We start from the raw sequence: 17,688 nt of genomic DNA, 5'->3' as shown, positions 1-17,688 counted from the left end.
GGTGTGAGGTGGTATCTCATTGAGGTTTTGATTTGGATTTCCCTGACGCCAAGTGATGTTGAGCACTTTTTCATGTGTCTGTTGGCCATTTGGATGTCTTCTTTGGAAAAATGTCTGTTCATGTCTTCTGCCCGAAATAAGCTGTTTTTTAAAGTGTAATTATGTATGTATACATAAATCTGAATCACACATCTGTTTCTATCAGTCAAAAGAGGTTTATCAAAATATACACTAACATCTTATCCATTGTTACCTCTGAGTGGTAGGATGACTGGTAACTTTTTTTTAGTTCTGTGTATTTTATAATTTTTCTACAATGAGCATGCGTTTCTTGTTTACTTTTAAATTTTTTTTAAAGAGGAAAACTAAAGTTTATTTCTTCTATAATTACATATCTAAATCTAACTTACATATCTAAATATAATCACCTTACATTTAATGTGTTAGTGTGATAGCAAATATGGTATATGCATTTATAAATGAATTTGCTCATTGTTTTTCATTTGAAAGGATTAGCTTTGTTCCCTCTTAGTCTGTTTGAAGTTTTATAGTCCTTTGAGCCCAAAGCCAACCCATATTAGCAAAAGTGTATCATTTTCATTTTATCTTTAACACTTCTATATATACTCATCCACTTTTCTTTCCAACTTGATTTTAAGTTTAGTAGATATATTTTACCCATTCAACAAAAAACTTTTGAGCTAGAGCCAGAGAATACAGAGGTATAAAGATAAACAAGGTCTCTGCTCTCCTATTACTTACTTTCTTATCAAGGGTTACAAACTTACATGCCTACAAGTGCCAGGCTGGTAATAAAAATGGACTGGACATAAAATGATAAATGAAAACTGACACTTAACTCATTGCTGGAAGGCGGTGGGTTGGGATTAGGGGAACAAGGGGATGATGCGGGATTGGAGAGAGGACATTGCTACTACTTAGCTCCAACTGATGGTTGCCATGAAGGAACATACGGCCAGTGTTACCAGATCTTGCAGATTTTTCAAGAGAAGCCAGGACTCTGAATTTTTACATAAAATCTCCCAGTTTTTAAATGCTGTCAACTAATTCTAATTTAAAACTATCTGGCCAAAAAAAAAAAAACAGTTTGTAGTCTACATTCAACTTGTAAATCATCAGATTTTGGAGTTAGGGTTAGGCTTGGAGGCAAACTATATTAAAATGAGATAAATTTCCAATAATTCATCAGTGTTGAACTTTCTTCTTAAGGACATTCAAAGCTAAGTTTGAAGGTGAAGGTACCATGATCAAGGCTCAAAAGTCACACCACTAAGTGGATGCAGCAAGCAGCAATCAAATTGGGTTAGGAACACAGAGACTAAATTAAGAATGAAAATTGATATGGTATGAGATACAAAGGGCAAAATTTCATGGCAGACTTGGCACAGAAAAAGTCACCTAAGTGCCTTAAATACCCATCTGTGCCAGGCTAAAACTATATCCTCAATGGACAGTGGCCCACAGGTTACCTTGTGTTGGTGCCTACCAACTTCTGTTGAGCCAAATCTAAACTTGTATTACCTGTTCTGAAAATTGTATATTTTCTCCAGGGGCCTAAAAGAGAGGCCTTACACCGTCTAATAAAAGAAGATAACTTATAATACAGCCCTCCCCCTGTTAACACATTCATTCATTCCTAGCATATGCTAGGCACTGTGGTTGAGGCTGAATCACACAGAGAAATAAGGCTGGAACACCCTCAGCGCACAGCCCCACAACTGCGAGCTTGCTTTCCTCTCCTCTATTTCAGTCTCCGAGGAAGAAGTGTCTGTTTAGCTTGAAGCTAAAGTCTCCTTTCCTGCTGATCTTTTCTCTTCATCTTCTTGGAAAGTAGTTACTCTCTATTCTTTTGGTTTTTAACTGTCCCTATGTGTTTTCCTCAACCTATATACATCTCCATGTCACTGTCCTTCATATCTTAGCATCTTGAAAGATTAATCTGGTTTTCCTCTTAGTATCCTTACTACCCACTCAGCCTTCAACTTGCTCCAAGTTAGGCTTTCCACTGCCATTCCCTACCTCCCAGATCCCACTGGAAGTGCTCTCCATAAGCTCACAAGGTAACTGATGTTCAAAAGCAATGGATATTTTTTGGCCTTTATCTTACTATTGACCACTCTCTGTCTCTGTGCTACCATACACTCCTAGATTTCTTCTGACCTTTCTTTTCAGTCTTACTTGACAACTGTCTTTGCCCACACTTAATTGCCAGTGTTCCCTAGAGTTCTCATCTGGCCCCTGTTCTCACTTTACATGGCTTCCTGAGTGATCTCATCCTCTCCCTTGGCTTCCGCTTTAGCCTGTTTGCTGGAGATTCTAAAATCTGTGTATCTCTTAATAAACTCTTAAAATAATCATAGCCCTCTGTTTCTGGTCAGGTTTTCTTCAGTCTGTCTTTCACCTGGCTAACAGAGGGAGTCTTCTAAAATACAGTCTTGTCATTACCACCTTGTAAAGCTTTCAGTGACTCCCTGACACCTGGTAAAATCCAAATTTTATTAGATACCTTCATGGCCTGCCTCTATATTCTAAATTCAGTTTACTATTATATACTTTCTGCTTAGTCATGCTAATTTTTTTTATTCTTGCCAGATTATACTGTACCATTTCTTGGCATTATCCCCACAACTTGGCAGTTACTGTTCCCTTTGCATGGAATATCTTTGTTAGCATGGTGAGCTTTATTTATCTTTGAAGATCAGCTTAAGTATCTTCTCTGTGAAGACTTGTCTGATCATGGAGGCAGAGTTAATCATTCTGTCTTCCTTGTACCATTTTTACTTACGTCTGTTTTTAGTGCTTTTGACATTTGCTATGTTCTCACCCTCAGTTAATGTCTAGAATGCAAGTTGAACAAATTGAGTTTCATTAGGTCAGAGATCATGTCTTCTTCATCTTTGGATACCTAGTTTTAACAAAGTACCTTACAAATGGTTATAAAAAAGTAAACATTTCTGCTGTCTGAATGCAGTGTAGTGAATATATGGTCTTGTGGATCTCTCCATATAAAGGAATGATCAGTACACTGTAAGAGAGGAATGTGCCAGGTGTTGTGATAGCCTGAAGGAGGGAATGATTGGGTAGTGGTGGACACAGTCAGAGAAAGTCTTCACAGAAAAATGGGAAACAGCCCTGGTATTTATAAGAAAGAGACTAGTTCAAGATGTGAAGAATCTACGATGTGCAGGAATAATAGGAGGTAAGCTTGGAAAAGGCAGCAGAGACCAGAAAATGAAGCATCCTTAGCCTTCATGGCCGATCTTAAAGGTTTTATCCAGGAATGTGGTAACACCATATTTTTGCTTTACAAAGATCTATGAGGCAGTTGTATGAAACAAGGAATAGAAGGATGTGAGGCTGGAAATAGGGAGCATACTAGTTAGAGGAGGCTGCTAGTGTAAAATTTCTAAAAGTTGCACTATTTGGAAGGAAAAGGATTAAAGCCTTCTCTACATAACAGAAAAAGGGGAATGGTCTCTGGGTAGAATCTGGCTCTGCCATTCTTCCTCCTTGGTAAACAGCAGAACCCCTTATTGTTTTCATGATAGAGAGTGATAAAACCCACATTTGTGTAAGCAGTGATATTTTTACCAGCAGTGCACATCTAACTGCAGTGTGCTTCTATGGTTGTTTCCCTCTGTTCATGGTGCCCTCCAGCATCTTGATAAAATAATGGTGCAATATTTTTTCTAACTTTCTGACTGAATGCTGATTTGTATCATTTCTGTAGCAGTTTTACCTAACTGCGTGGTTGATTACTGGGACAGAAAAATAAATATTTTTGTATTCTTTTTGTTTTTAAGGGCCACCCAGAAAACCTTTCCTTGCCTTAGCAACTAACTTTAACATCCAAATTCGGTCCATTTTCCTTTTACTACCTTCCCAATACTGACAGGATATTGTACAGTGTATTTGAAAATAGCTTAAAAAGTAGCTCAAAACACTCTGCCAAATAATGTCAATCAGAACTTCACAGAGAAAATGTTTCTCACTGTGAAGATTTCGTAGTCCATTTGTCTCCCTACCCCAACCCCCATTTTTTAAGTATTTTATCCTATTAACAGAAGTTCATTTGATTTTAGAACTATTGGCTATAGCCTTACCTGTTTTGAAGGCAAGATGTGTCTTAAATAGCCTTTGTAACCCAAACTGTCAGAGTTGACACATTTGTTCCCATAAATGGACTCACTGCATTATTTTCATAAAAGTGCCAGGTGTTTTTTACTATTAACTAGCTTCCAGGAGGATTGTCTCCTTAAGAAAGTATATTATTTAATGTTCTGTTTACTTCTTTTTAACTTATTTTGGCCTTTTATAAACTCTGCATTCTTAAACTATTTTAATGTTAAGCCATTGTACATGGTTCTTTATATTTTATGTCTTTTTTATTGTTATTTTTTAAGTATATGCATGTCTCAACTTACACTTTTACAATTTTAGTGATTTTTTTTTCCTGGAACTACTAAACCTCTTTGTTAAAAAAAAATAAGCCTTATCAAAAGTGCTTACAATGGGAGTATCAGTGCCATGTGGGTTCAGAGTTAGGATCCTTCGCCTCACTGACTTTGTGTCTGACCAAGTCATTACAGTCCTGTCTGACCTCCATGAGTATTAAGAATATCTGTATGTACTGGATATTCACTTCCCTAATTATCCATTAAGAATTCATTAATTTATCTAAACCATTCCAGTCTTGCAGAGGCACTGAGAGCAAGAGGGAGCATATTCAGATTTATTCCAAGGGCTTTCAAATTATACCACCATGATCCCTCATTAAATTCTAATATGATTCTATCTAGCATCTACTGAGATTTATTACCAAAGAGACAACAATTACCAATAGGTTTTAAGGTAGAAGATGGTTGAAAGAGAATAAACTTTAACCTACTTATATTATTAATCCATGTTTCCTTTTGCACAGATGTCACCAGTCTGCTATATCCTTTGAAAGTAGGACTTCCTTTTATTTGTCCCTGAAGTACCTATTTTCAGTGTCAAGGAAGGTACCCTCTAGTTCAAGTACTTGAAAATTTAATGAACAATTCTCTCCTGGACTATTCATCCTATCCATGCCTTTGATGATTTCATACTCTGATCATCTATATCGCCTTTCCTTACCCCCCCTATTTCCCTATCTGCTGCCCCTTTCAGACCCTAAAGGCATTTTAATTGCCCTTCTCTGAATCTTCTCCAGCTTTATTTTGTCTTTTTTGAGTTAAGTGGTCTGAATTACAGTAGTATTTCACATGTAGGTTTTACTAAAGCTTTATACGTGAATAAAATAGTGTTAGGTTTGTTTCCTATAGTTGTCTTTAAGATTACATTTTATTGAAAGCCTTAAAATTTTTATCTTTAGATTGAATATTTTAGTGTTTACCTTGAAACTGTACCTGAAGAAAAGAAAGTGCTCTTAAATAAAGCTAACAATTGTTTAGTATCTTCCTTAAAGGTTCTTATAAATCACACACCAAAGAATTCCTACAGTTCAGGGTTCCCCTGCAAAAGTTTTATGTGTCCACTTATCTTAGAGTTATCACCTTGCACTGATGACAAGGTAATACTGACCTGCACCAAATGGTTCATTGGGCTGTTGCTGTTGTTGACTAAGAGAAGCCTAACACACTCAGTTTACCTAATATCATCAGGGGAAAAAGAAAGAGTATTTACTCTGTGCCAGATAGTTTTCTAAGTGCTTTGCATGTATTAACCTGTGAAGTAGATTATTCAGTTCTCCAGACTAGAAAAAGTGGGGTACAGCGCTATAAGATAACTTCTCCAAGTCAACCAGCCTAGTAAGTGGTAGAGCTATTAATAAAATCTAGCCAGTCTAACTCCTGGACCTACCTTCTCAGTGGGTATCATGCGCTTATGTACTGTTGCTTACTTTTTTAGAAAAGTAACTTAGCTATCCTTTTTGCAAACATCCTTAAGTTTTGTGATCTCTGGTACTCTTTCCCTGTCATTCCTATAAAGGGTACAAGAAAGATTTTAGATAATGACAGTGTTGGTAAAATTCCAGTCTGGGTTTCATTAATTCTAGTTTCTAGTCATCCTTTCTCTAAAACTGAATGAAAAGCTTTGTGACCAAAACCTAAAATACCACCCTTACCAATGACCCTGTGGTCACAGAGGCTCCATTCCTGCCACAAAGTATATTCCAAACAGTTCTGCTTGAATTTCTGACACCTGAAAAAAGGCTTTTGGTCCTCAGAGCATGTAGGAGAATTTGTAGGTAGTTCAGTATAACCTCTACCACACTTTGAAAACCTCTCAATTTTAAGGTTTACTGCTGTGGTATATATCTCCAAACTTCCCTGTACTGGTGAATAGTTGGTTATGACAGTGAGCACCCAAGGATTCCTGTCTAAAAACCTCTTCTGTTTTTGCAGTGGATAGCCTGCTGAAATACACTGGCTATGGGAATGCTGCAGGACTGTTGGCGGCCAGGGGCCTCTTGGCTGGAGGAAGAGGAGATAATTGGTACTCAGAGGACGAGGACACAGACACTGAAGAATACAAAAATGCAAAACCAAAGTATAGTATCAAGTTTCTTTTCACCTAACTATGTCTGTGCCTTTGATTTGGTTATTTGCCTTTCACTTCTTTCGTCTCTCATTTTTCTAGTGTTTCTTTTCTTTTGTGGATTTGGAAGCTTTCCATTTAATAGTGTTTTTAGAGGCAATTTCATAGCTAGTGGCTTAAAGAGTGACTTCAAGTGATTGAGGAAGGATAATATTGTAAGAAATATTCTGCCGCATGTTCATTATCCTCTCCTAAGTATTTGGAAAAATGGTATTTTTAGATGTATACCATCATATACTTAAAAAGTATTATTGCCCACTTTTTGCTTTCTTTTCCATAAGGTTGAGATTTTATAAGGTATAACCGAGATCAAGTATTTAAGTTGGTTATTTGATGCTTCAGTCTTTCTCAGAAATCTAAACATAGGTTCCATAAATTCTGATCTTCCCTCTTCCATAAAAGCCATATGAGTCAATAAAATGGTACATTACTAGCAAAAGGAAAGAAGTGTAGCTCCACAGTAAATTTTAATCAAAATTATTACTTGGGTAATAATCTTTTAACAGATGTATTATTGCACTGAGTAGGCTAACCAGAGACTCTATCAAGTCTTCCCTGAATCAGTGCTTAGAAATCAAAGACTAATTCTTCTCTTATCCCAAAACAGACCACCTCTACTTTCTTCTGTTTCCTCCCCATCCTTTTTTTCCCCTTCTTAACCCCCCATCCCAGGTCAATTTCTTAGTTCCACTTATTAGAAGTTATTTGAGCTCAATTTTCTGGTTTCCGTTACTGAATGTTCAAAGGGTATGCCCTTTCCTTTTGGCATTATCGATGATGTTGACATGATAGGTTTTCTACTGGCAGTTTCTAGAATGTAATGAGGAACATGTGGTAGTTGATAAAGGATAGAAAATCATCTGCAAAATTAGGCTTTTTTAAATAAAATTTTGTATCCTCCTTTTTTCTCTTATTAACATGGTTAAAATAGGCTTTTTTTTAAAAAGGATAGATTGTGCCCTGTTAACATGAAAGTACTAGGTTATCAGAAGGTAAAAGCAAAGATCATTCCCTAATTAGACAAGACTTATATGGCCTGTATTCCTTGGCAAATCAGGCCTGGGTAGGTAGCATCACTTTTAGTATCTCCAGTTCAGCCTCAGCAGGATCCTGTAGAGTGTGTCCTTGAAAAAAAAGACTTTTGGGGAAAAAAGCTAGCAGTGACTCTAAGCAGTACATTCTTAAGACTGCCACCATTTAGATGTTATAAATGGAGCATCTCTATCTTGTAATTGAAGCTTAGATAGAGGAATCATACTTTAACCTTTCCCTAATTATAGAAGTCATCATTCTAAATTAGTCTTGCTAGCTCTTGATTTTTCTATTCCATAAACTATATTTTCATATCAGTTTAATATTTTATCTCTCTCCATTTGAGAAATTAAAGTATACCACTTGAGGTATACTTTCATATTTTTAAATGAAAGTAGAAATTATATTAGGCATATATTGTGTCCCAAGTTATGTGGACAAGTCAACTAAGATTTAAAAAAAGCTCTTAAATACTTATGGATAGTTGATGTCATTATATCTCAGTGTGTATTGTTGATTTCGTTCGGTAGATGATTTCTACCAGTGGTAATGATCACATATCTTACAAGCACCAGAATGCTACTATAACAAGAAATTGCTTGGAGAAAATATAAGAACGCTGGGTCTCTCCTAGTAGAATGGGAAACAGAAATGTGTTAGATTATGAAAGTGAGGTTAGATTTCAAGAGAGCACCTTTTGTTTAAATCAAGGACCATGATGTTTGGTATTGTTATTGTCTTGGCTAGGAAGATTCTATACTTAGACCTTATTACATCCCTAGTTGGAATCTTCTTCAGCCTTTGGACCTGGCCTATACTGTTCATAGGAATGGAGTGTTAGTGTGGTCAGAATAGTCACCATTGTGAAACCTTGTTGTGTTTCTTAAACATTGTTCATGACAAGTATAAATATGTGTTTCTCACATAGCATTACATCTTTCCCCTTCAGATAGATTTGCATCTGTTTTTTTCTTACATCTTCCCTCTTTCAGGTGAAACACTGTAGTGGGATGTTTGTTAATTTAAAATACTTATTCATGGGGTGCCTGGCTGGCTCAGTTGGTGGAGCATTTGACTCTTGATCTCAGGGTTGTGAGTTGAAGCCCCACGTTAGATGTGGAGCCTACGTAAAAAAAAAAAAAAAATGCTTATTCAAATGGTCCTTGTGGAAGTGGTGGTAAACAAAGTACTTTGTAAGCAAGAGAACCCTTTGTGCTTTGGGGAGTTATCTGTAGCTCTCAAAGAACTTTTTCCCTAAAAATTATGAAAACTTTTTACCAGTCTAGTCCAGCTTATAAACTCAGCCTCTGAAAGGATTGCTTTCTCCCCTACCCTCTGATTACTCTTCACCAAGCAGTGTTCTCAAGATCACGGTATGCTTTTCGTATGATGCATTTATTCACAACAGTTGCTAGTATTGGCAGAAGCAGAGAAATTGCTCTTTATCCAGTTGGCCCCAGTCCCGTTGTCAAAAATGTAAGTGGATTCTGATTGATGCACCAAGGTAACCTATAATCCTTTAGTGGAATCTGAAACCAACAATTGTGTGGAGCTTACGTTCAGGCTATGGGAGACTTAATTTCACAACCATCTTTTTTGTGTCAAAGTAAGTGTATTTAATGGACTGGAAATGGCTTTCTGCAATTAGCAGAAATATACTCATAGAATCAAGTTACATGCCACACAGGTTTTTGGTGTAAGTCTAGCCATGTTTGTTAAGTTTTCAGATAAACTTTGGTCCTGTATCAGAAAGAGAAATGTCTAAATTCTAACTTTTATACCAGTTTTGTTGTGCCTCTGAGCATGGAGGCCCCTTGCCTATACAGGTGGTATAGTGTAACTAATATGGTTTTGTACATCATTCCAAACATCAATTGAAAGATGTGTGCCTAATGACATTTGGCTCATTTTAGACCAGTGGCTTTCAGGCTGGGTATATAAGAGCCTAGGGGTTCAAAGAGGTATCTTTAAAGGTCTGCTAAACGGAGGGCAGAAGGAGGGGATGGCCAAGGTGGGCAGAACTCTAGGATACCTCCTTATACTCTTAATACCCTACACTAGTTCATAATCACATACAGAAGCTTAGAATCATTGTACTAAGCAACTCAGAGGTGTTTCCTTCTTGGCTATATTTCTCTCAGGAATAGCTGTGGCAACAGCTGTATAATTTCTCCAGCATGAGACAAGAGACTTTCTTTGTCAAGATTTTGTTTTGTTGCTTTAACTCCCATTGTAATTGTCACCATTATTGAAGCTATGCCAAAAAATCTGTATTTTTATATTTCTTGAATTAAATGAACAAGGATATAGTAAATTTCCACTCTGTTCTTTTTATTGTTTTGTTAGGGGGCAAGTATTCTGGGGAGTTTTTCCTGGAAAGACATTTCTAGCCTTATTTGCATAGAACCTCTCCTTTCCCACCCCCCCCCACCCCATCCTGGCTCTGGGCTCACAAATACCTTTTCCTGAAAACCCTGATCCTTTCCTAGAGGTTGCAAATTGTCTCACAGTTAGGTTCTGTACTTGATGTTGCATTCATTGGTTATTTAGTTTTGTGTTTTTATTTTGTTTTACATAGTACTTCCTAATTACTTGCCAACATTTAGAATTCAGATATTTCAGATGGAAATTTGGATTTCTAACTTCTTTTGAATAAGTTCTAATAACATTAAGCCTGCATTTTCACATGGCAGGCAACTGGCTGATGGAGTTGAGTGGCGGTGGTCCCCATCATACCAGGCATAAGCTCCTCTGGTTTAACAGTGGATCCTTTTCATTCATCTTACCTGCTTAGCTTCTGTATAGATTTGCCCTTATAGCCAACTCTTCTTTAACCAGAATGCTTTGAGTAAAATTTAATCCCCACTTTTTAGAGATTGAAGTTAACTTTAATATAGCTCAGGGAAATCTTAATAGCTTTTTTGTTAAGTGACCTGGTTGATGTTGGGCAAATATAGCAACAATTTGATGTTGGGCAAATATAGCAACAATTTGAAAAGCAAAAGTCTTGAAATATATTTCAGCTTTTACATATATATTCACATGCCCATACCTTTTTATGTCTTAATCCCTTCATCACCAGGCCCATAACTGTGGTCAGTTCATGTAATGACCTTATATAATACAAAATGCTCGATGATACACTAACAAATGAGTTTAAATAATTCTTGTCACCTAACTGAAAGACATATATAATCATAGAATTGGAGTGCTGGAAAGATGGGGTAGGGGAACAGATAGGGTGAGACAAAATCATACCATAAAATTACCCAGTATAGTATCCGCCACAATTAGTGTACCTAAAGCATCTTAAGACTCAGAGTCTTAAAAACTTACCCCAGAGTAAGTTTTGACTCACTTAAACTTAACCCCAGAATTTCAGAGTCTTAAACTAACCCCAGAATTTCAGTGTTAAGATCCTGAAACCTAGAAAGTTAAGTCTTAGACTATACTATTTGAGGTTCTATAAAGGTGGCAAGTGATTGGTCAACTGAAAATAATCTACTTTATGAAACCTCACATCATTGTTACAGTGACTTATTTGTTTCCTCTTCCTCTCTGGGTAGGGAAACCACAGGAGTCTGGTTTGAAGTGGGGAGCAGGAGGGGAGACAATTTCCAAGTCTGCCCCCTGACCCCAAGCACATTGGCATTTTTCCTATGAGTGGCACAGTTCAGTGCCCCAACTTGTGTTTTCTGTGATATTGTGTACATTCTTCTGCATACTGGGGGCGGGAGGTATTGCATGAGTAAAGGATGGTAAATTCTTACTCTGTAAGAATGAATTTCTGCCTACTGCTTTTATGCTCAGTGAGCAAAGGATTTTGTGACTTTAGTAGCTAATTTCAGAGCAAGTCATTAAATCATTTCGGCAGCAGAGGACTTGAGGTCAGCTTGTGGAAAATGGACATCATTTCTATTAAGCCCTTTAAAGAACCAAAGAAAAAATCAAATGTGCCCTGATTCAGAAATTCATGTCCTGACTTTACATTGTGGATACCACAGAGCTTACCAGTGTATCCTCCTGACACATTTTTCCCCCCAAGGCAAATGATGGCTTGTGCTAATGTCATTATATTCTAAAACAGTCTGTGGATCTGATTTCTTAAATCATCCCTCCACTAAACTTGAGAAGAGGCGCCTTCTCTCGAGACAAATCGAACATGTTTTACATAGTTAATACATCTACCTTCCCTTGTACTTTATTCTAAGGCCTGATTTCCTTTGTCTGCTTGGGAAGTAGTATGTGTCTATAATAAGTACCTTTACTAATTTATTTATAAGACTCGTTTTTCGAATTTAGCAGGTGGCAGAAAGTAAACCAGTGAAATGTTCTGTTGTGATAAGCCTAAGCAAATAATAGATGGGTGGTGGAATTACATTTTCAGTGTGGCATCTGGATACATCTTAAAAATGCTGTAGTTTTCTGAAGCCTTGTCTAGGTTCCATTTGTTCTTGACTTTGGGAACTATGATGACCCCATTTCAGTGTATTTGTTAATGACCACTAACTAGAGGCCTTTTTCTCTTCTATTATGAGCACCTAAAAAACAAAACAAAACAAAAACAAAAAGAGGGAATAGTAGCACACAATGAGTGTCTGAAGTTGGCACTCTAGCCCTGTGTGGTTCTTAACCTCATTGTGTATCAAAATCACCAGGAAAATAAAATACATAGATTTAGTTGGTCTCAGGTGAGGCCTAAGCCTTTTCTTTAAAGTTTACCAAGTGATTCTAATGTGCAGCCTAAGCTAAGAATGACTGACAAGCCTGTGAGTTTTCAGACTATTTCCCAGAGTTCCTAAAAGTACCTCAGGGGCAAACTTAAGAGGAAGCAAGTAAGTACAGACAAACATAAGGGGCTTTAGGCCTCCACTTTGCTTGACCACCCCATCCCCTCTTCTGCTTGAGCAGTTCCACTTTGTCTATTTTATATATGGGCTTTCTGTGTAGATTTCATTTGTTTAAAAAAAGGCAGGGGGAGGTGGATGGATCGATCCACTGCTTTGAAGAAAAAAAAAGTTTTTTAATCATGGCTGTAGACGTAGGTCTTAAGCAAGACTGTTAAAACAGATGTTTTAGATCTGGCTTTTGAGGATGCTGAGCACTGAGTCCTACCACAAAAATCTGAATATCATGTACCCCCTGAGGAATGTAGAAAAAGAAAAGGAAATCTTTTAATAATAGATAATAGTACCTAGTAACCTAGCCCTTTTACTACTCAAATGAGAAATCCCTGGTCAGTAAAGAAAGTTAACCTGCCCAAGGCAAAGTCTAAAGCGGGGCTTGCAAGCTAGCCTCCAGAGGACCTATTTGATCACAAGGTCTTTGTTTTGGCCCACAGGATTCTACCTCCTGCCACTTTAGACTGGTACTGTCCTCAAGTTTACTCCAGTCCCCAACACTCCACACTATTTATGGTTGACCAGTTCACTCATTCGCTTATCCTGCAGGCCTGGCCACTGAAAGCATTTGTGTTTGTAGACCCTAGAAAGCAATTTATTAGCAATTTGCTGTTTGTTTTTAATGATCAAATGAAATATCCCTGCAAACTGTCCATACTTGGCTGAAACAAAATGCTGTAACCTCTTGTCTACTTTTCCAGAAAGATGTTTAAGTTATAGATATTTAGCAGCCATTGAAGAATTTTCTTTCATCTCCTTTAAAAAAAAAAAAGTGTGGCTTTCATCTAAGAGGATAGCTTGTTTGGTATTAGAACTTCGTACAAAGTTTATGGGACATACACATTTTAAGTACTTTATTATTTCCAGAAAGTCAGATGGTATACCTGTCTCTTGGTAGGCTAGATTTCATTCTTTTTTTTTTTATCTAGGTCAGATCAAATCTATTAAAATTGTTCTTCTGCTTTATCTTTTATTATTTGAACACTCACTGCCTTCTGTGGTCTCACTAATGGACTAATTTCCTGAGATGATAAATCGGCATGCTTTCATTTTCAGATTTCAGCCTTTCTGCCATCATTTTTCCAGTTTTTTTGACACATGTGTTTTATGCTGTATCACAAAATGGATTTCTCCTACTCTGAAATCATTTGTCCCCTTAAATTAATAAACTATGCATCCAAGGATATTTATCCTAACGGCACCAATCAAATTTCATATTTTTAAAAAGCAGCCATGCCTTTAAAAAAACAAAGTTGGCAAGTCAGCTATTGTTTTTTTTTTTTAAAGTAAAACTACCACCCATTTCCCAAAGCAAATTAGTAGAAGAAGCAAATTTTTTAAAATTCCTATAGTAATTCTATACTACAAAATTGCTATTATTGCCAGTTTTTGGCTATTATACTCTTTCTTATTACAACTTACAACTTGGACCAGAAAGTATAGAAAGAGCATAATTTTAAAACATACAGCATAACTTTTTTTTCTTTTTGTAGCATTAATCTTATCACTGGTCATTTAGAGGAACCAATGCCAAATCCCATAGATGAAATGACAGAAGAACAAAAAGAATATGAAGCCATGAAACTTGTCAACATGCTTGATAAACTTTCCAGGTATTGTATTCCCATCCATTTTCTGCTTGGTTTCTAAAAATGTTCTATTTCTTTGTCTCTCTTACTGAGAGTTATCATGGAACAGCAACTCTGGAAATCCATGTTAATTGGAACAGGGTGGCCCGGGCAGCAGTAGGTCAGATCTCTCTTGGCTACCATGGTTTTTCTACATGTGCCGCTTCTGGATGTGCATTCTTAAACATTTAAACTCTCAAAGCTAGGACAGTAACTACTAGATCACTGTGATATTTAACCAACTAACCTCCCTGTCTTCAAAAAGATGCTATGAGTTAGGTTCAATGATTTTGCTGCTTCTTGTATTTTTTGTTTTAGTCTGTTTTGGTTTTTGTTCCAAATCATTATGCTTTTTTTGCCCCCCCTCATTTTTGATGTGCAAGTTGGCAATTCTGTCTTTTTGGGTTGCTGCTGATACCAAGAATTCTAAAATGTCATGCACCCAACAGGAAAAAGTGAAAAGGAATAGCTCAAATTAAGGGTTTTCTGAAAGCAAGTGCTTATATTAATTAGGGGTTCTAAAGCCAATCTCCCCTTCCCTTCTTGCTTCACACCGCCTTCCCTTCCGGAAATAGCCAGTCTTGAAAATACTTACGTCAAATATATACTAATCAGCAACTAGTCATCTTGGAGGGGTTACTAGAAAATATTAATTCCTTTCACACTTGCCTGAATCGCTCTATTTTCTAGTCATACATTGAGTCCCTGTCTCCTTTAAGCCATCTTGAGTGAGTGCTTCTGTGTGTTGGGGCAGCTGCCACTTAAAGGTGTATTTCTTCTGAGCATCTCCTTTTTCACAGCAACTATGTAAAGGCTAGTATCCCTCAGTCAGAAGAATCCAGGGAAAGCCAGAAAGCCAACCATTATAGGGAAGGGTGGTACAAAGAAACAAATAGAGGTTAAGGCACAGCAGGAGGCTGACTGACATGGGGAGTATGACAAGTACAGGGAGACACGGTAGAGTCTGAGCTTTTTTCAAATGATGCTGGGAATGTGGTAGTAGTTATATAGAAATAAACAGCTTCATCATCTCGATCACATCCACAAAGCTAGTATGACTAGAATTTAGTGACTTCCAGCTAGTCCTTTTGAATTTCCATCCTTTCCCAAAGAGGTTAGAATCTACAGCTAACTATGCTCACAATCTTCAAATGACCTTTGTTTGCAAATGACATTCTCCATACCTTCATAGAGAACTGACATGTTCCTTTACCGAAGGAATTATAGTCAAAGAGAAGATACTGTTGGCAAATGTACAGGAAGCAGAATTACAAGCTCTGAATGAATATATAAACGTAAGATTTGTGCTTGGCTACTTCTGAAAGGATCTGATGTAGCTAATGAAACAGTGGTGCAAGTATAAAAGGTAGGATGAGAACCAACAGAGTCCATCTAGTAGAAGCTGGAGAGGGAAGTGTTAATAAGGACCTATGTGGAGCATATCAGTGTGTTAGGACAGTAAACAAGTTTCATAAATTTCACTCCAATAATAGGAGTCCTTAAAAGAGAACACAGATGCTGTTCAACTGCCTATATCCCTGAATGAGTAAACTCCAAACTAGGAAAGTGGGAGATGGGGGAAAGACTGCCTAAAATAATACAGTATCACCCAGGTACTTGACTTACTGAAAGAGATAAGATCATTTCATAAGGCATCCCTATACAAGGGACAGAAAACGGTGCTAGGGCCTTCTTTTAATCCCAGGGGAATCCACATATTCTAGAAGCTGCCAACAAATAAATACACAAATGTCAAGTTTGAAATATCCAAGCTTCCACTTGATTTAAACTATGCCTCAAAGAAAATGTGTACTCACCCAGAAACACCCAGAAGATGCCCAACTCAATCTGAAGGTGATACTGATTTTTGCACGAATAAAACAGAGCAAATATGTCTTGTGTTGGCTTTGATGGTATCGATTTTGCCATTAAAATTGAAGCTAAAGGCAACTTTAAAAATAGTCCTAAATCACAGATTTTTTGCATGACGTGTGGTGGGTTTTTTACATTGTCTGCCTTTGTGTGTGTGCTTTCTAACATTTGCTCTCACTAATAATCAATGACAAAACTGTATGGAGATCAGCAGTGGGCATTCCAAAGCAGGAATGCAAAGAATGAAGCCATTCTTTATGCGTCTTATATGTTTGTCTTAAGTTTCTTCTCTCTCTTCACTGTTGATTTTTGGTTTTTGGTTTTTTTGAGGTAGAGGAGATGGCATAGAGCTAAAGTAGACTAAGTTCAGTACAATTCAGGGAACATTTATTAAGCAGCTACTCTGTGCAAGGCACTGTGCTAGGAAGATGAGGGAGATTCAGAGAATGTGACAGGCTCTGCCTTTGGAAAACTCACATTCTAGTGAAGGAAATGGCTATAATCTGTTCTAAAATACAAGGTAGATGGAAATAATGACAAAATAAGGTCTATGTTAAACTGTAAACACCCAGGAAAAGGAGCAGTTCATTCTGTCTGGATGAATCAGGGACGATTTCACAGGGAAGATAGCATTTGTGCTGATTCTTGAAGTTTAAAAGGTATTTAATAGATAAGTGGAGAAATGACCGTTCATTCCAAGTAGAGGGAAATCTACTCCTGTCAATAAGATAAACCCTTGGTATTCATATACTGCATCTTTCTTCCAAAAAGCTCAGGTTGTTTTATCATTATTTGATTAATATAATCTGTTATCAGATTTCTAATTGGGGGAATCCCAAAGAATTGCCCCAAACATTTCCAAGCTAATGATGTGATAATCCATTTCAACAGTTTACAAAACACTTCCACATACATTCTCTTTCTAGCTTCATACCAAAGTGAGACTAGGAACTTCATTTTCCAGAACTCAAGACCTTTGCTCTGTCCACTGTGCTACTGTGTCTGTCTGTTAGAGTCAGTGTTTGCCAGAACACTTCCTAATCATCCTCTTCAGCATTGTGGTACTGGTTAGTTCCCTCAGCTGTCACTCTGAGGATGTTCTTCATCCCACCAAGTCTTTATTGTGCTAAGAGTGTACTGTAGCTTTGTCTGATTAACTTTTCTTCTCAAAAATGAAATCATTTTCTCCTGGGCCTGAATTGAAAGGCATGTGAGTAAAGGCTAGATTGGAGGTGACGTGGCCAATGAATGGACACTAGACACTTCCTTTTTTCCATCCATAGGAGAGCAGATGTGAAGGACCTGCACCAGGATGGTGGTTAGCAACAGTGGCCCGTGCCAAAGCACTTACCAAAGTGATGACTAAGGTTGGTCATGCCAAGTACTGTTACTGAGCCTGGTGTAGGGTACAGATGTCATCCACTACCAGAACTATAAAACCACCAATGCAAAAATTAAAGTTACATTTCCACTTTGCCTCCATGCTGGGCATAGCGACTGCTGCAAGGAGCTCACTACCTTGGCAGCTTTATCGTAGCTCTATTTCCAAGGACACCGGAGAGATTCATGCTCAAACATTTTCTTCCCATTGAATACCAACTGACTTAGTAGTATTCCTAGTGAGTGTGTGTGTGTGTGTGTGTGTGTGTGTG

At 37.4% G+C, this 17,688-nt stretch overlaps 1 protein-coding gene across 5 annotated transcripts in view; it reads left to right on the top strand.

The window, feature by feature from the left end:
• The window catches only part of RIC8B (RIC8 guanine nucleotide exchange factor B), a 98,464-nt gene that overhangs the window by 68,623 nt on the left and 12,153 nt on the right, over window positions 1-17,688 (top strand). For 2 of the 5 annotated variants that reach the window (XM_021687601.1, XM_044915827.1), the window contains 2 exons: window positions 6,411-6,555; window positions 14,030-14,149. In XM_021687601.1, coding sequence (XP_021543276.1) covers window positions 6,411-6,555; window positions 14,030-14,149 — 265 coding nt within the window. Of the gene's footprint in view, window positions 1-6,410; window positions 6,556-14,029; window positions 14,150-17,319; window positions 17,360-17,688 lie in introns of those variants that run through there. The other 3 variants (XM_044915829.1, XM_044915830.1, XM_044915828.1) reach the window with 2 other exon arrangements.

Source organism: Neomonachus schauinslandi, chromosome 5 (genome assembly GCF_002201575.2).
Source record: "Neomonachus schauinslandi chromosome 5, ASM220157v2, whole genome shotgun sequence".
In the NCBI taxonomy this organism is placed as follows: domain Eukaryota; kingdom Metazoa; phylum Chordata; class Mammalia; order Carnivora; family Phocidae; genus Neomonachus; species Neomonachus schauinslandi.
This window is presented reverse-complemented; position numbering and strand designations above follow the sequence as displayed.